The 20,051-nt window shown below is 41.1% G+C and overlaps 1 protein-coding gene across 1 annotated transcript in view; it reads left to right on the plus strand.

Moving 5' to 3' along the window:
* The window catches only part of xylt1 (xylosyltransferase I), a 103,314-nt gene that overhangs the window by 55,428 nt on the left and 27,835 nt on the right, over window positions 1-20,051 (plus strand). The window contains exons 3-8 of the mRNA XM_015001799.2: window positions 3,015-3,187; window positions 3,284-3,486; window positions 11,280-11,360; window positions 12,713-12,929; window positions 13,362-13,538; window positions 18,377-18,642. Coding sequence (XP_014857285.2) covers window positions 3,015-3,187; window positions 3,284-3,486; window positions 11,280-11,360; window positions 12,713-12,929; window positions 13,362-13,538; window positions 18,377-18,642 — 1,117 coding nt within the window. The remainder of the gene's footprint in view (window positions 1-3,014; window positions 3,188-3,283; window positions 3,487-11,279; window positions 11,361-12,712; window positions 12,930-13,361; window positions 13,539-18,376; window positions 18,643-20,051) is intronic.

Raw genomic sequence — 20,051 nt, forward strand, 5'->3', positions numbered from 1 at the left:
GATGAATGTCGGTAGAAAAATGATGATGGTGTCATAAACCATGACGAATTACTTAAATCAATTGAAAAATGAATTAATTAGTGGCCATTTTTTAAAAATCCTACTGAGACCGTCCTATTGAAATATATCTCAATAAATAGTTAGGAATGACCTGGCAGTCCTTATTGGACAATTGCAGAATTGGACTAAAAGTTATGAAAGCATTTGAAAAAGATTATTGTACCCTACAATCTGTGGTATGAAATATATGAGTAAATAGAAAAAAAATCCAGAAAAAAGTAAATAAAAGACCAAGGAACAAGAGCCCACTTACTTTTCCAAACTGTTATTTTACTTACAGCTTCTAAGGAAAACATTATGCTAGAGCTAGACCATCCGTGATATAAAAAGTCATCTATCTTAAGGCCTGGTTTACTGCAGCACAGCCTTAATGTCATGTAATAAAGTTGTAAATTAGTTGGGCTATTTGTTTTTATGTTACCTAGTACAGATCTTACTGACAGATAGGGACCTTCACACATTATTCTGCTCACATACCCCTATGGAGAAACTTGGCGGTGGCAGCATCATTATTTTATTCAGCCACGGAGAAGATGGACGGAGCCTAATAAAGTCCTGGAAGAAAACTTACTATGGTCTGTAAAAGACTTGGAGTCGGCATCCATTAACATCCAGCCAGAGCTGCAAAGACCAAAGCATATTCATGTGTTGGAATGGCCAAGTCAAACTGCAGTAAATCCAATAGGAAATCTGTTGGAAGATATGAAAATGTGTCTTCTTCACACTGTCTGCCTGAAAATAAACCAAATATGACACTTTGAAAACATCAAATGCAATACCGATTTTGTTATTTTTTTATCTGCAAATCTCACTTCGTGTCTTTTTCTTCTCTTTTAAGGCAGAGACAATCCTTGAGACATGTTCTAATGCAATTTGGTGCATGCCCTCTGGGACCTTACTCAGCTCTTCTTCTACCCTCTCATATGAGCATTTAAGATGGAGGGTGTGTCAGAGCCAGACGTTACACAGGATGATGGAGGAAGAGTGCGGGATGATAGCAGATGAGGGAAAGGCAGTTTCAAAGATTGATAGCAAGCTCTTAGCTCAGGTACACAGTCTGCTCGGAGAATACGCCACGCAAAGCTGCTCTTCTGCAGATGAACAAGTTGACCAAATTGACAATAAAAAAAAAAAAAAAAGAAACTTTAGCTCGCACAGAAGTGCTTATTAGTTCAGCCAGACAGTCTTGCTCACACTCTTGGAGTGCTTTGAGAAGCGACTGGCCAATTATCTGACTGCAAAGCAAGCCAGTGGATCTTCTTAGCCGGTCACCAATTACTGTTCAATCTGATACGGCCCGCAGCAGATTTCCCTCAGAGCGCACACACACACACACGCACACACAAACACACCCACACACACACTCTCACACACACATGTAGAACTGGTGTAGCACGAACTCTGTGGGATTGAATGACGGGAGGTAAAGCCAGTTAGAACCAAGCGAGCGTGTCGTTAACCTTACTCTTGTCGTTGGCCTTTGAGCAAATCCACCTTAAATTTCAGCGAGTGCAATCGTTTTCTACAGAATATGGATATGACAGATACATGCGCCAAAACCAGTTGTAATTACAAGGCCTCAGGGCCAGCAGAGAGGGCTTTTCCTTAATGCCAGGCGAATAAACAGTCCAAATGTCAGTATTCCCTTAGGTTCCCTGTGTCTACACTGCAGACATGCTCTTGGGAGCTGTAACCCTAAATTATAAGTAATTTGAGGCTTCAGCCCAAGGCGTATTTAGTGAACAGAAATCTTTCATAAACTCTCTGTGTGCATTTGCTGTGATAGCTAAAGATTTATAAAAAAAAACCCAAACAAACAATACCCATGATAATTTTTAGAGGGGAGGAGCGGGTGAGGTTAGCAGCTTTGAGGAATTCAATGAAAGTTTGTTCCTTTTGTGCTGATTTAAAATCTCTACAGTTTATGTTACATCAAAAGATTTATGTTGGTGTAAATTTTTATGGGTTGTTTAAGCGTGGTAGAAAGCCACACGATGAAGCTGAGCAATGTTTCCGACAATCCTCCGGAGGACCGCTGGGATCGCTTCATTTTGACAGGCCACAACCTGGGTGTGTGTGCCCACATTCTTGCCGTTGCCATCTTTTGCAAAAGTCTAAGACGTCTTCGGGGAGTTTGGCCTGTTGTGGTATGATGGCACTCTGTCATTCCAAGCTACGCCCGGATTCCCGGAGGAACCTCTCATAGGATTCCTGCCTGCGGGAGGACGGTGGTCACAGCAGATTTCATGTGGCTGGGATTGTTGAAATGGCTCCAGCTCAATCAAACGATAACCAAATGAGCAACTCGTAGCGTTGTGCTTCTGTAGCGTTAAGTCTTTCCTGATTCTGTTTTTATGTTCCCGTTTGGTTTTGTAATTGTGACAAATTTGGGTGTTAGCGTCTCATTTAGCGTCTCTCTGGAGTGGTTGTTCTTTTTCCCCTTGTTAAACGGAGTGCAGACCAGTGTTGGATCCTCTTCTCCTTAAGATACACGCAACAATAAAAACCTATATGAATCATAACTGTGTGCACAGTCAATAGATAGATAGATGATCCCTAACATTTCTACGCTTATTTTCCTTCTTTTCCTTTAGCTTCTTTGACATTATTATGTACCAAGAGTGCACTACTATCTCAGTGTTGCTTTTGGCTTTTACCTGTCATATTAAAATACATATTTTGTCTAGAAACAGCCTGAAATCACCTATCCTTGAGGTCTCAAACATTAACTTTCAAAAGTGCCTGATGAAAATAGGTAAAATTGCCCAAGACAAATAAAAAGGATCGGACAATAAAGGCTCTTTGGCCTAATTTCTCTAACGTAGCTGACCCTAAAAACAAAATGACTATAACTTATTCTTTACATTTACTCTCTCTATTCTATTTGTTCTGGTTTGATTTAATAATTTCCCACAAATAATAGAAAACTCTCTGCTGTCTGTCGACCTGTGAAGGTAAAGCCAACGTGAACATCCAGTGGGATGAAGACTCTGTGGAGAGCTTTCCGCTGAAACCAGTGAGAATAGCTTTTGTTCTGGTGATTCACGGACGAGCCTCTCGACAGTTCCAGCGTCTCTTCAAAGCCATCTACCACACCTCTCACTTCTACTACATTCACGTCGACCAGGTGAGCCGCACAGAACCTGGAACACGGTCCAAAACAGGAGCCACGCGACTCCAAAACACAGTTTGGTTCCCCTCTCTCTCTCTCTCTCTCTTTCAGCGCTCCAACTACCTGCACAGGCAGGTGCAGGCCCTCGCTTCCCAGTATCCCAACGTGAGGGTGACGCCCTGGCGCATGGCCACTATCTGGGGGGGAGCCAGTTTGCTGACCATGTATCTGCGCAGCATGGCTGACCTGCTGGCCATGAGGGACTGGAGCTGGGATTTTTTCATCAATCTCAGCGCTGCCGACTACCCTATCAGGTAACAGAGGACCGTCACGTTACAGTAAAAGCTTGGAGGGAAATTTCTGAAATAAAGATATGCAGGGCTCCATAAAGATGAGCAACCTTCCCTTGCTGTTCTGTAGATCCGAATTTTTAGATGTTAGTTCTTATTTCCTTAAAAGCTTTTGTCTTAAGCAGAACATGTAAAAACAGCATTCAAGATGTTTTTGCTGACTTTCTTATGCAATGGATTGTTATTTATATTAGGAGCAGATGCTTTGGGGTCCTACTTTCTCACTAGTCCAGTCAGAGCAGCTAGCACAGCTAAGCAAGAAGAGACTATAGTCAGCAGCGTGTAGGAAAAATGGAGTAGAAGGTTCTAGAGCCGAACCGTTCAGCTTCCATTCAACATCTACCAAAGGAGTATAAAATATGTTCAGTCAATAGGAGAGATATAACAAGACATCGACACCGACTACCAAAATATTGTTTTTACTCATTTGTGAATGCTGTCTTTCATTTCTTTTAAGAATTAACTTTTAAAACTATATTTTTCTGTGTTTTTCTTTTATTTTGAGGTGGAAATTAAAACACAATTCTTGTTGGTTTGCTACACCTTGTGAGTTATATGACAACCACCTTTGGTGATCACTGTTATAGTATTGGCGACATACTGTAACAGTGTTTATGTATGAGTCATATGACTGAATTTACCAGATTTACAACTATCTGAATTAGCCAGGTACTGGACTAAAAATCTGTAAAAAAAAAAAAAAAAAAAAAAAAAAAAGTCCCAGAGAACTATTGATCAAAGCCACCTTTAAAAATAACAAGAGCGATATTTTTGTTATGCAATGCCATTCTGCAGTAAGGAATGTCGGCGTCTTTAACAGAGAGACACGACGACAGCGTGGCAATATTGCAGTGTAATGTAGAAAAGGATTTTCCTTAAAAGCATCCTGTCACCACAGTACCATCCCACTCTGAGTCAATGCCCAAGTAATCCAATACGCTCCAGTCTATGCTTCTGTCGTTAACTGCGAGCTTTAAATACAGTCAAACCAAACAGATCGATGATGTAGCACCTCTGCTTTCTTAAACACTGTTCATTCATACCCTTTTTTTTTCTTTTTTCCAAGCGTCTGCCTTCTGGTTCCCACCACATTGAACAGTTTACATGTTTAACTTACTGCGGTTTAATTGCCTAAGGTCAATAACCATTGACTTTCCAGGTCTGTTGTGGACCTCGCCGTCCGAGAGTCATCCCTCCAACTCAAAAACATCCCACTTAGGAAGCTGTAAAGTGTAATTAACTGCTGCAAAGTCTACACAGGCGAGACATGAAGTCATGGAAATAGCCTTTTGGAGGAGAAATTTTCATCACTGGTGTGAGTTTACAGTCCTTCTGGGACTTGAGGGTCTGCTGGGTTTTTGATGTAGCTCCACAGCAGCCAATTAAAATCCCCCTATTAAGGAGAGAGTTATCTCCTCAGCACAGCCAGATGTCCACCAGTTGAATTTAGACAAGCTGTAATGGCCACCGGGTGAAAAGCCGCGATGTCTCTGCAGCTGGAGCGAAGATGCTGGTGCACATGTGGATTCGGATGACGGGCTGGTTCAGTCTCATCTGTTTTGGCCTAATCAATGGCATGCTTTGCTTTTGTATCTCTGCATCAATACTGTTTGCACAAATTGTATGCTGCCATCTTAGTCCTGCTCTCAGCCCCTGTTTGTGCAAAGTTGTGCAGATTTATTCTCTCTAAACGCTTGTTAGGCCGTCTGATTAAACGTATTTGTGAGTGTGCTGGTTTTTTTTTTTTCTTTTTTATTATTATTATTTTCTATCATTTGCATGTGGAGGGTGTTAGAGTTAGGAAAACGGCTGACAGTGGAGGTTTTTAAGCCCCGTCTGCTGGGAAACGAAACGATTGATGGAGCGAAAGAAGGAGCAGAGAGGCAGAAATGACAGGAAAGTGAGAACGAATAGGTGGTTGGAGGAGGGGAATGAGAGGAAACGGCACGATTTGGATCCATGCAATATGAAAATATGGAAATTTCACTCTTGTATCTTTGCTTAGGAAGTGCATGTGCAGCCAAGGTATGTCTTTAACCAAGTCTGCGAAGTGCGTGTTTTTATTGAGTTGAACTTGCAGATCTTTTTTTTTTTTTTTCCTGTAGGTGCCAGGTCTGAGTTCAAGCCTAAGTGAGAGTGAGCCCATTGCTGCTCAAGTGCCCTCAAGCAACAAGCTGACACCCATTCAGCCTTTTTTCCAGTTGACAACCCCGTCTCCCTATCTTCAGGAGGGAATCTGAGGGGGAAAAAAAAAAAATCATATTTTCTCCGTGTAATAAGCAGCTTTACATTATTATTTTGTACTCACTCTCTCAAAAACATCGGCAGATAGAGAGCTTCTTCAAGGACCATCAAAGCTACTACATTACAGTTCTTAGCTAGACTAATATTTAGCTGAATAATTAAAGACACCAAACACATTGATGGATTTATAAAATGCAATTACACTGAGCATCGATGGTTTATTTTCTCCCTGAAGACACATTTTGCGTGTTGCTCATGATTTTGCAGCCTAAAAAAAAATAAAACAATTATGTGCTTTTTTTAGCATGTCTGTTTGTGCTGTGATAGTCACAGGCCAGTATGATAACCATGAGTAAGAATACCACAATTTCACAGTAATATCATAAAAAAGTTCAACATTACCAAATTGCCTCTATTTAAAACATGAAAAGCAGTGATTATATGTTCTGCTGCAAAAAAAGAACTTGGCATTAAAAGCTCTTCAGCTGTAATTGTGCAAATAGCAAAAGTAGCAAAAATGGGTAAAAAGAAGAAATGTTAAATGCTTGTTGTTGAGATTATTAAAAGATTTTGCAGCTCTTCATAAAGTAACACTAATACTACTACCTTATATTACCTGATTGTTGAATCTTGCCATCTGCTGTGTTTTTTTATAAGTAGAGAGCCTGCACTACTCTACTCATAAAAAAATGATTTTCTAACCAATACAAGTGATGGTCGGTGCTCCTCTGGGCTTCTGTGTTTGAAAAATATCCAGAGATAGTTTTGTCTTTTTTTTGCAGTGTAGAGGCCTTCTATAGGCCTGCAAGAATTAGCAACATGTGGGGGAGGGGCAATTTTGTATTACTCTATATTTCAAACAGAGTAAACTATATTTGGGTAAACATAAGTCTTTGCAGAATGCAGCGTGCTTTGAATCTTTTTTATGACAGTATGAATGAATTGTGGGACATTTATGCGTCCATACACATAGTGATATGTTAAATTAACCAACAAAGAAATACAGAATTTTGCATCTGGAAAAATTTGTAGCAACCATGAAAAGAAAACTCCGCCTCCTGAGCCGTCATCATCCACCCAATAAGTTCATCTCATAAACTTAAGCTGTCCAGCTTGAGCTGCTGCTTCCCTACAAATACAATTGTTTTTGTCCCTAAATGTTGTCGCCCGGTGTGAATGCCGTGCGTTGTTGCAGTCTGGAATGCTGGGGGGGCTCCCCTCGGCCCTGGACTGCCTGACTGTTATTGTTGTTATCAGTGGGACTGGAGACAAGCATTATTTCCCCGCTAATTCCCTGATAATGTCTGTTCTGCCGCATGGATGGCTCTCAAAGGCGATCCCAGAGCCGCTGGTTGAGAGGCTGCTGCGTGTCCACCGGGGAGATATGGCATGCATGTTTGCATTGGTGTCTGTGTGGGTCCAGTCAGGGTGGAGGATGAGTTACACGCCCTCTTTGCCAGCGAGCGCAGGCCTCTTTCCCAGCTTTTATCTCTGCCGGCTCCTTTAAAAAAAAAAAAAAAACCTTTTATAGACTTTACCACTGCTTTTTTTGAAGTCACAGCTTTGTGGGGCAATGATTGACTCATCTGCATCACACGATATTCATGTGGGGTAATAAAATATGGTGCTTCAGTCTTGTGGATGCCATTCCTGAGTTGGAAAATAAACGTGACTCATTCTATCAAAGTGAAGTGATTGTAGATCCTGTTGGAAAAACATGTGCCTCGTTGTTATGATTCTCCTCACAGCAGATACAATCACGTTTTGTCACCTCTATTTTGTTCGAATTTGATGTCCTGGATCTGCAAGAAGTAGTGAAATTATGAAAAAGCCATAAAAAAGGGGATACCTAGCATTAGTAGACAGAGTCACCTGTCTCTGACTTAAACTCAGCGGTTTGTTAGAGAAGATGTCAGGGAGAACGTTCCCATGCTCTGAATGTAGAAAGCTTATGGTACAATCATAGACTTTCCAAAATATGACCCTCCACTCTACAGCTCTGTGACAAGACGCAAAGTCATTGTAGACCGAAAGTCATAACTCCTATTTGTGTGTTGTCACAATCAACGGAGGGGATATAAAGCATGAAGTTAGAAGCTACTCTTTAACATTCATACAAAACAGCTGGCAGCTAACTAAGGAAGTTGTGGCACCAGAAAGCCCAGAAGACTCGACTCAATTGTGCAGGAAGCGTTTCACAACTTTCACAACTCGATTTTTTATTTTTATTTTATTTTTTTTCACTTTGAAAATGCACTTTTAAAAGTAGACCACGTTCCCCGAATGGCATCATGTAGTTATGGCAGCTGTTCATTGCACAGATGTCAAACAGAAGTCTAAAAGGTTTCAGATCACGTATATATATCCCTGTAAATATTACTTCCTCATTTGGTTCTTCGGATAGTCCTGTTGCTGTCATACCAACAGTCCACCACAATGAAACATGGTAGTGGAAGCATCATGCTTGGGGAATGTTTTCTTTTGCTGGAACAGGGAAGAACGACAAACTTGTAAGTGGCTGATAAAAATGTCCAGGTGTCACGAGGGACCTAGTCAAAGTCCAGACCTAAAAGTTGAGAAGCTGTGGCAAGCCTTAAAAAAATGACCTTAACAGAAAAATATCTCCGGTGGAGACAAACCTTAAAAGATTTACAGTAAAAGATTGTTCTTAAAACTACCTAAAATGATTCACCAAAGCTGTGTGAATCATTTTAGGCATTCACTCAGCTCTCCATAGTTTTATTCGTAAAAGGTTTTGAAAATCCGAGTGTCCATTCCTTTCTACTTCCTGCTGGGCTGTGGCAAAAACAAAACCCAACAAAAAAAAAACAAAAAAAACAAACAATCCTGGTAAATACATTCCAGTTCGTGGTTGCAACAAATCAGCATTTGAAAAGTTAAGCACTATATAGACCTGTACAAGGCTTTCCGAGGTACGAGTGCGTCTCTGTGTGTGAACAGCACTGCGAGACAGGGCGGCCACAGGGCTGACAGTTAGCAAACTGCACCCAGTGGACAGGGTGACCACTCAGGTGGCAAATCTGGAGCTTGACATGAATTCCCCTGCTTCTGTCTATGTGTGTGTGTGTGTGTGTGCCCTCCTGCCTGAAGGCATTGTGTCTGTGTGCAAGGACTGTACACTGCACTGCCAGTGTGCATACCAGCAGACAGACAGCGTGTGCAGGAGTCGTTGGTGGGGCGGAAGGGGGGGGGGGGGGGGCGACGGAGACGGAGGTCTGTGCAGCACATCATCCGTTAGGCTTTATGACTCAAGACCTCCTAAGATAAACCCCCCAGGCTGTGAAATTGCTCCTTCAGGGGAAAATGACATTAATATGCACTTGTCTCTCCCCCCACTGATCCTTGAGCCTCACTGCTCTTTTTCAGAAAGACAATCCCGGCCATCGTGAAAGGCTCCGGCACAGATGAGATGTTGGAGCCATTGACTGGGGCAGAGCCTGCAGAGCAAAGCTTTTAGCCTGTCTGGCCCGACGTGTTGGTGGAAGCAGACCCCTCCACAGCTCCAGAGCAGCGTGGAGCCATTGATCAAAATAGCGGACGGCGACACGGTCTTTTGTGTAACCCTAAATAGCTTTTAACAGCTTGAAAGAGGTGGAGGAGTAGCACAGGCAACATCTTTAATTGATTGGTATGTGTGTCTTGAAGTCCTTCAGTGATCCCCTTTAAAACCCTCAAATATTCCTGTGTAAAATGTCAAGTCTTCCCCCCCGCCCCCCTTTTTCTGCTTAGGAATGTGTTTGCGGCGTTCCTGCCAGTCGAGTGCTTTGGTTGATGTATGTGCAGTTTGGAATTTAAAAAGCTGTTGTTGTCGACATAAGGGGGGATATTTCTGTGCTCACTTAAGACAGGAGATTTATAAGTTTGGTTTTGTGGCATTACAAACACTCACAGAAGCCAGCTGTAACTCCAAATGAGTTTATATTGCTGTAATGTGGAGGGTTGTAAACTTTGATGTGAAAAGGAAGCTGGGAATGGATTTAAAGTTAGAAAGGAAACGTCTATTGTTTCGTTGTTTAACTGTGCCGACGCTCGGATATTAGGAGCACGCGGCTGGTCAATTCTCCGTTAGCAGCATCGCCGCGCGGAGCTGCGGCGTGCCAGATTTGAATTTTAAAAGGATTTCCGTCCTTAGTCATTATTTTTAATGAATGTATCCCTCAGAAGACACATCCGATCTGCCTGACACCGGCTTAAGACGAATTTATGAACGATGGCAGTACATACATCATCTCTTTCGCCCCGTTTTAAAGCGGCAATAAGAGCTTAAACACAAGGACCCGTGAAGGACCCCATCACTCACATTTCCAAGACGCTGTGAAACAGAAGTAGCAGGGCCTGTTTTTTTTGTTTTTTGTTTTTTTTTTTCCTCTGAGGAGTTTTGAAAAACAGGGTTATCACTCCTTTCTCTCACCTGGATAACTTAATCAGTCAAGCTACTCCCTGATAAATGCTTACTGTAGTTAATTCTTTGCCCAGATTCAAACAATTATAGAGCAAAAAAAAAAAAAAAACTGGGAGCAGAAAGTAATTTTTTTGTGGATTTTCATTAACTGAGTGAAAATTATGCATACAGGCTCAGGTATGTTTATGGAGGTATTTTTGTCGTAAGTTGTCTCCTTGTGTTTATCAGCAACAATCCAGTCACGGTTTACAGTCTGCGTCATATCTCATGTTTTAGGTGCATCTCGGCTCCAGCACATCGGATTCATTTGGTCGCATTGCGTCCTTAGCATTCTGTCGATCAGCCGTTTGTCAAAGTCGGGTATTTGACAGCAGGGAAACACCTAAAACACGCAGACAGTGATCCCTGAGTTTCAGGCAGAGAAACACACATTTACATGATTCTGCCCACAGTCTACCAACCTTTAGATTGTAACACACTTTTTCCTCCATAAATCACTGTTAATACGATTCTGCCTACCTCAGGCACACGCACTTTCGTCCTACCAATCCACAAACCATAACGCACTTGTTTGGAGCTTTGAGGGAGTGAATATATTATTAAAGGCCAACGATTAATGGCTCTGTACCACTGATAAATGTTTGTAAACTTCTCATATATTTCCAGCCTACAGCATCGTTTTCTCTCTTCGGTGCAGTGGACGTTCCGGCATTTACAGAACCGACTTAAAACTCGGACAGACATGCCCAAAACAAAGTCTCACAAAGCATCTTGAGTTCTCAGTCTCAACTCTCCGTTTATCACACTTTGCTCTCTTTGTGTTGTTCTCAGGCGTTTGCTAATTATAAGCAGCATTATATATATATATATATATATATATATATATATATATATATTTTTTTTTTTTTTTTTTTTTTTAAGGCGTCTTTTACAACCAGGCTGTAACAGATGAACCCATTTGCGCAGCTGTCCTCCAAAAAGTCATTAAACCTATAATTTGTGCTGGAGAATCAATTTCCGTCCACTATACAGCGCTCACCATATGTTCCCAGTCAAGATTAAGTCATTCTCTTTTTTTTTTTTATTTCAGGAACAACAACCAGCTGGTGGCGTTCCTGTCCAAGTTCAGAGACCTGAATTTCATTAAGTCCCACGGACGGGACAATGCAAGGTAAGACGTACTTTCTGAATCTTCCTATGTAGCCTCACTTCCAGCAGCCTTCTGTCTCTTTCCCCCCCCACTCGCTCCCACACTTGCAGCTCATGTGCCAACACAACATGTACACTGAATCATAACACAATTAGCTTCCCATCTGTGGGCTCCATTAATTAACCTTCTTGGTGAGGCGAGGTTGCTGCCAGAGCGCCACTCGGCGCTGACGCCACCTCGCTCTCTGCCCGGTCGCGCCCTCGTGGCCGGGTCCAGTCATCGCTCAGCACCGTGGGCAGAAAGACCCGAAGCAGCGGGAGCAAATGTCCCGCAAGCACGCATGAGTCAGTGTGACTCAGCGGTACCTTTTCGTGATTGCGGCCGCTGTGTCTGATCACGTGATCCTCTCCGACAGAAGAGCTTCTTGTTTATTAAAACGCGCGCGACTAATTAAATCGAACTTCTCAACGACGGCATTAATCGCCCCGAACCTCTTTACTACAAAGATTAATGTCTGAGCGCGCAGCACCGGTTCAACACATCGCCATTCAGATGGCAGAGGGAGCAGTCTGACCTGCCTGACCTAAATTTGACTCCCCGCATCCAACACTTGATCTGTTCGCAGGAGTAACACCACCTGCTGTGTCTGTAGGCTGTCACTGTTACTGCAGTGGGTGTAGTGAAATATCTAGTGAGACGTTGTGGCTGCCCAGCTCTCTGTGCAGCATTTCTGTGTGCATTTTTTGTGCCGTTTGCTCACTTTTTTTTTTTGCATCTTTACAGAGAGGAGTGTCTCTGAAATAGACGGGGAATAAGGTTTCATATCGGGTTTGGAATGAGGATGAAAATGTTGTATCCTGTAGTAAAGATGATCGTTAAGGAATAGAGAATAAAATCCACATAGCAGTTCTTGATGCTCAATTCTGAACTTTATTTTTTTGGCTTTTTTATTTATGCAACTAATTAAACTCAACCAAAATAAGATTTCCGTGTGAACGGTTCACGTCCCCAAAGTGACCCACATGTGCAGATGAAGAACATTGATGTCATTCAACAAGCATTGTTTGCAGACGTCATAATGGATGGAGGAGTTTATCGATCCATTTTGAAGTTCACAGCCAACAATGTCACAAAATCATAATCGTATTTGCCTTCTGTGTGAACGGAGCCTTTAGGATTGGTAACCATCACATAAACTCAACCCACATTTTTCTTACAAATGTGGCACCATTATAAGAGAATAATTGCCAAGGGGGGAAAAAAAAAAATCTTAGACACATTTTTGGACTTTTTCTACTATCTTTATCTCGTGAAAGAAGATTTTTGTCCAGTTGTCAGCTGTGTGACCAGACCGTCCTGTTTGTCTCTGTCAGGTTCATCCGTAAGCAGGGTCTGGATCGTCTCTTCTACGAGTGCGACACTCACATGTGGAGGCTGGGCGACCGAAAAATCCCAGAAGGCATCTCCGTGGATGGCGGCTCTGACTGGTTCCTCCTCAACCGCGTGTTTGTGGAATATGTGATCAACTCCAAAGACGATCTGGTCACCAACATGAAGCGATTCTACGCGTACACGCTGCTGCCTGCTGAGGTAACACAGGCCAGCACACAAACACACACAAGGTCACATCTTTTTTTTTTTTTTTTTTACTCTCTAACTTGCAAGCCCTGCTTTGTATTTGCACCGCATCATTTAACAAACAACAGTCACACTGTTCTCCTTTTGTTAATGTGAGATGACTCAAAGGCGGACACTGAGAGTCGGAGAGACAGGGGAAGACTTAAGAGCCTAACCTATCAGCCATTAACTCAGGTTGGGGGGGAAACAACATAAACCTCTGCAGGGAAATTGAATGTTTATCAAGAGCTGTAGTAAATCTATTTTTTTTCCTGCTCCCAATCTTATTTCCTCTTGTCAAGTGGATTATGTGGGGAAAAACAACAGGCACATGGTTTTTCTAATTTTCCATCTCTTATTTTTCCCTCCTTATCTCGCCGCCTGTTTTTCCTCCTCGTCTCTCAGTCGTTCTTCCACACCGTGCTGGAGAACAGCGCCCACTGCGAGAGCATGGTGGACAACAACCTGCGCATCACCAACTGGAACCGTAAACTGGGCTGCAAGTGTCAGTACAAGCACATCGTGGACTGGTGCGGATGCTCGCCCAATGACTTCAAGCCTTCAGACTTTCACCGCTTCCAGGTAAACGCAACACGCCCCGCCTGTTGTGATTGATCAGCAGCAACACTTGAAGTTAAAATTCATAATAAATGGTGTCTTGGTGCATTTTTTTTCCTTCTTCCTGATAATATCAGTTTTGTAGGATCATTATTAGTTAAAAAAAAACATTCAAAAATAGTGTAAAGAAAAGATGTGCACCAACTTCAGTTTTTTGTTTTTTTTTTTGCAGATAAATAAAACAAATTTTGACATCAGACAAACTTGGTTGAACTTAACCTGAATGAACAACATTTAAAGCACAGCAGGTCTCACTTACCTCAGCTGAGGTCAGCGTTTATAACTGAACAACAGGGAACAGATTATTGGCAACAATGACCTCCATAGGAGAGTTTCAAGGCGAAAAACCACACCTGATCAAAAATAACTCAAAATTGCACATCTGTTAGAAAACATCTTGATGATCTCCAGCAGCTTTTGGAAAATATTATTTGGCATGACGAGACATCAGTGAAACTTTCTGAAAGGTTTGTGTCCAGTTATATCTGACGTAAAACTCAGCCTGGGTTTTATGGGTCGATAGCAAATCTGAGATTTGTTTTTATGCCATATGCAATTTCTGATTTCAATAAATTTTTTCTTCACTGTTTTCTGTAAAAAAAAAAAAAAAAATAGAATGAGAAAATATATTTTAAAAACTGGCTTTTATTTCAATCATTCCTTCTTTAAGCTGTAAAACATGGTGGTCATACAAGCTGCTAGTTGTTGGGGTTGGCTAACATCAGTCTGAACTACGGAGACAAAAGAAGTGCATTGGTTTAAAAAAAAATCCAGATTTTCAAATTCTTCTACAGTGATGCAAAAAAAAACTCATCAAGTTGAAGAGACAGTTGCTTTTTGACGTTAAGTTGGTTAGTTAGTTTTGATAACTTTTTAAAGTTAATTTTGAAAATTGCTTTCTATATTTACTCGGCCTTTGTTTCTCTAATCAAACTACGTCTTAATGATCCGAAACACTCAAGTGTAACAAACAAGCAATAGCATAAGTAATCTAATTGGGACAAACTTCACAACAATGTAACTAAAAGCATTTTTTTTTCTATCTTATTGCTGATGTTGAGCAAAAGGATTCCACTATTTCTTTTGCTCTTCTCCTAAACTACAAATGTTCAGAAAGGTTATTTTGGTCAAACAAAGGTCGCACAAATAATTACCAACACATATATCAGACATACTCCTGAGGGACAGTTTAAAAAGCTAAAATCAACATAAATAAATGTCTCCTTTTAATGCATGAGTGCAGCATTTAGTAGAAAATCAACAGCAGTCAATCGTAATAAAACGAACCGGTCCTCTCACGCTCGGCGTCCCACAGCATTCACTGTCAATATGTGCAAAATCACATCTCCATTAGGATGACCCTGATAGAGGAGAGAAAAGCAGCAGCAGCTGTAATTAGGTCCTGTTTGCCTTTGGTATTGGGAGACAAAGAGAGAGACAGGGGGGGATTTGGCCAGCTTATCACAAATAAAGTAACTTTGTTTCACTATTTGACTTTCAGGCGGCTCTTAAAACAGAAAAGAACAAAGTAACCACACACAGTCTGCCTTGGCTGAGCTTCATTTTCACTCATATCCTTCATGTGGTGAGTCACTTCATGTGCAGTGCTCTCCAAATACCAGCCATCACACTGACCTCCACGCTCCCTCCGCCAAACCCGGTTGTCTCGCTTCTGTCCCTGGCAGACCGGTGCCAAAACGTTGCCCTGAGCTCCTTGGCGCTGCTGCGGGGTCCGCTTGGCATTCGACGTGGTGTCAGTGAGGTCTGACCCTGGAAACAAAGCAGCCCTGTGAGAGGACTAACTGATCCTCTTATAAATTATTTTAGTAATGATGTTCATTTATTCATGAACCGCATTCAAAACCCTCGCAAGCTGGACCAACGTCCTGGCCAACCGCAGTGGAGAAAAACGCAGGAGATTAAGCAATGCTAACAAGAAATATCTTGTAAACAATCTCATATCAATTAAGTAACAATTTAGACAGGAAAAAGTCTCAAATAAAGTAATTTTAAAGTCAATTCTCTTGGGGGAACTTGAGAGAGTGTGTGACCTTTTTGTTATCATTTAGTTACAGGTTTTTCCCTGTTATCTCTGGGAAAAAAATGACACAGTGATATATTTTAATGGTTTATTTCTGTTAACTTTAATGTTTATGACTTACAGCTGATGGAAATCCAAATTCATTTTTTTTCAGAAAATGTAAATATTACATAAAACTTAAAAAAAAAAAAAATTCACAGAAATGTTATGTTATCCTCATGGATGCACCGATGATGACAGTCAAATTACAGAGTTTATTTTTCTACTTTTGATGCCATCAGTGACATAGCGCCCACCTCAAATTCTGTAAAACTTATGCGCCTGAACAAAAATAACTAGACATAATGTTTTTAACAATAAAATTGCACAGTCTACAATAAAGTCTGTGCACCTGCCTATCTATAATTTGCAAATAAAATACATTATGTAAATTAATTTAGTGTTTTATCCATAACTTTAAAGAAAAATGATAATAATCTAAATTAACTATTTCCAGGGTGCAACACTCCTGTTGCTTTTCAAGATGTATGGAAAAGCTGATTTCATTTCCCATCAAGAATACCTGCTTAGTGGCACTGTGACCGATTGGCCAGCGAACTGTCCTGATTTAAACCTCGGAGAGAAATTATGAACTATTGTTTAGAGGAAGACGAGAGACACCGGATCCGAAAACACAGACGAGCTAAAAGCGGCTTCTCAAGCTCTCTGGGCTTCCTGAACACCTCAGCAGAACAACAGACTGATTGCCTCCACAGCCTGCTGCGTTCTCTAGTAATTTATGCAAAAATGAGTCGCAACCAAGTGTCGAGTGCACATAATGCACATGGACATACTTTGAAGCAGTATGTTCATGTGTTAAAAACTATTCTAATGTAAATATCGCATTTTCGGGAAGCAGAAAATTTGATGGACGACTGCCAAGTCAATTTTCTCAAGATTGTGTAAGCCAGAAAAATGCCAAAATATAACATTTTTGTAATGTTATTTTTTATTATGCAGTTGTTGTTTTTCTTTGTTGATAAATTGAAGTTTGGTTTTCATTAGCAGTAAGCCACAATCATAAAGATTAGCAGAAACAAACGCCGACAATGTGTCAGACTCTTGTGTATTTAATTTGTATAATACATGAATTGGAAGTGAATCGCTAAAATAAAGAACTTTTTTGTACTAAGATGTACTTTAGCATGCTTCAGAATAAACGAATCAGTTCTTTCAATCGACTCCACAGAATGTGAACCGGGGGCCCCTCCTCACTCTGGAAGCATATCTATGTTTAATTTAACACCTCCGGCTTGCCGTACATCATCCCACACTTACTGCTACATGAGAAAAAAAAACTGAATTCCAAGAAAATGAGCAGCCACCTCATTAGGTCTCCTCTTTTATCGGTTAAGGTTTTTTTTTTTTTTTTTTTTTTTTTTTTGCAGGTAACACCAACGTGTTTGGTACTGCAAGATAAATAGTTTGATGTCTGGGACTAATGTTAGATGTGTTTGTGTCAAAGCCAAGCTGTGGAGGAGGCAAATTTCATGATGCATCATCAACCACAGAATAAGCGACGTGGCGTGGACAAAGAAGTGGAAAAAGATGTGGATGAATCGGAGGCAAAGACCAGACTCAGACAGACAAAACGGGGGCATGTTAGATGGAAGTTTCTGTTGAATCACACTTTCCAACTCTGCCCAAATTTACATGCAGATAGCTGGGAAATAAGAGATTTTCTTTTCTTCCCTACCTATCTTAAATTTCAATTGATCCTGAAAGTTTTTCTTTTATTAACTACAACATCAGGCAGCGATGTTGTGAGTGACTTGTAGTTTTTGTGGTGAATTTCAAGTCAACTGGGTGGTGAGGGTTGAAATGTTTGTATGTGGATATCCTCTCCGGGCTCCAATATATTCATACACTGTTCCTAATATTTGAGTAAATATGCCTTTGACAAGCAGCAGCTCGACTGCAATGCATTAGTGCCACAGGCAGGCAGTGAAATAGACCCTCAGTATGATACTACCACCACCGTGCTTGGCAGTTGCTATAGAGCTCTTAGGTTTTGAAATATCCTCTATATTTCAGTTTAGGTTAGACTGATGGGACAAAAATCCAAAACACAGATTAAAACTGGCTTTAGAAAATGCAAAACAGTCTTATACTAAACTACTGTAAGTAAATATTGAAAGAACTGGATGCAATCATTGATCAAAGCAAAACAAACCTGTTTAAATAAGCTGAATGAGATAAGGGATAATATAAATTCTTGATTTAAAGTTTAAATATTTTTCTTAACTTTTCATTTTTTAGATATCTATATAGATTGTGTAAACATTAAATACCCTCAGTTTTTTTTTTTTTTTTTTCAGTTTTTTTCATAGCCATTTTTGGTTATACTGACACATTACCACTGGGAGCCTTTAACACAAATGTATTTGCAGATTGAAAAGTGAGACCAAATAGAGGGCAATTTTGATTTAATACAGATTCTAATTCATTCACAAATCTCTAAGAAGACGATTTTTCTCGTTTTCGGTCTGCTGCCTTCAGCCGCCCCCCTACTCAACCTCTTATCAGCATTTTTTTTCCCTCTCTCTCTCTTCTCTGCCCACCTATCACTTCCACACGTATCTCACACATCACATTTCGTTCCCCTCACATCCTGGCTCACCACCGTTTAATAATCTTCTCCTCTTTTTTTTTCTTCTCTTTATCTCCTCTGTCCCTGCTTCGCTCCTCTGCTCGCCTCCCGCCTCGCTCTGCGTTTCTGCAGCAAACGGTGCGGCCCACCTTCTTCGCCAGGAAGTTTGAGGCCAGCGTGAACCAGGAGATAGTGAACCAGCTGGATGCCTACCTGTTTGGACCGCTCCCCCAGGGGACCCTGGGACTGAACTCGTACTGGGAGAATGTTTACGACGAGCCAGATGGCGTCGCCAGCCTGTCGGACACGCTGCTCACGTATTACCACTCCTTCACGCGGATGGGCCTGGTGAGGGCTGCGGCCTCGCTTCAGGGGAACCCAAACGATCACAGCTGCAGGTTGGTTTTCCTAAAAATGTGCACGCTTGAGAGGGTAAACAGCCCCGTACATTTACCGATACACACGCATGTATCTCTTCAGCATTTATTTCACTACCACCACTCTTGTAATTGCTGCTATTATTACACACCTGCAGCTTGTGTTTGTCCAGTTCGTCGTCTTCTCGGAAACCAGACGCACCTTTATTAGCTTTGGAAACCACATTGCGCGGCACATAAATGGCCTTCCGCGTTTCTCCTGGTGCATCGCCTCATAAGATCACATATCATGGAAATAGGATAACAATGGATAGCTTCAATAAGCAACTGGGAGGCCTGGCTAAAGCCTTTCATTTTCTAACACAATATGACACCATCAATTTATCTCTGCGATAATGAGGCTATCTAGGCTATCTAGGTCAGAAAGCCAGCTTGGTCTATTATTAGTAGGAATGAATGAATTTCAGAGTGCTGTAAACACACTGTATGCGGTTGAAATAAAATGAACAAAAGGCTGTACGTCAATTTCATGTACTTGCCTTTTGGTGTCATTTTGTTATTAGTTTGGTTTTCCTTTATCAAAAAAAATAAAAAATTTTCAAACAGAAGCTAATTGTGATGCTCTAATCTTGTTTTGGTACCTCCCGATACCAACTTTAGGTAAATTCAGTTTTTACTTTATTTTTTATTGAGAATAACAGTTGCAGTAAATTCTTAATTTTATAAGGAACAGAGTTCACATTGTGTGTGAAGGAGGAGTCGCTGTGAAGCAGGGTTTTAGCATAACACATGCAGTTCTTCTGTTAGCATCTTCTGTTAGCAGTTAGCCAGGTTAGCTTTCTGGATGTGGTTGCACTTGGTGCAGTAGTCATTAGAAAAAGATGCAATTTTTTGAGTTTTCAAACAACTGGTCAGCGGTCAGGGATGCTCAATCTAAAAATGGTGCAGAACACATGCATTACATCCGGTCGGATCTGTGGTTGCGCTTCCCTCGTATCCTCTCATCCCCTTGAATCGCTGGTCAAGCCTGATCATGATCTTGGTTCTGCTCGACATCACTTCCTGTCAGAGGGGACTTGTTCCTCTCCACTGTTGTTCAGTTCTTGCACATGCTGAGGGATTAAAACGAAATCAAGTTTTGAAGCAAAGTGCTGTTTTTCTTCACCTGAAACTATCATTTTGTGATTTCTTTAATCAGATTGTTTGAAATTGCATTTTAATTGGACAGATTTTGACTTTGTGCTACTAGTCTGAAGGTGAATATTGCATTTCTGCCTGAAATGAATTGAAGGGTGGTAATCAAACTGGAGCTGGACCCTCTTGTTTTCATTCAAAGTATAGGTTTGGTGTGATTTTTATTAGGACGGTTGTGACTAGCTGCCATGACTGATTAAGCTGACTGTAATGTCATTAACATTAAAACTCTTAGT

This window comes from Poecilia mexicana, unplaced genomic scaffold (genome assembly GCF_051168715.1).
Source record: "Poecilia mexicana isolate PSO_F unplaced genomic scaffold, ASM5116871v1 scaffold_1, whole genome shotgun sequence".
Classification (NCBI taxonomy): Eukaryota; Metazoa; Chordata; class Actinopteri; order Cyprinodontiformes; family Poeciliidae; genus Poecilia; species Poecilia mexicana.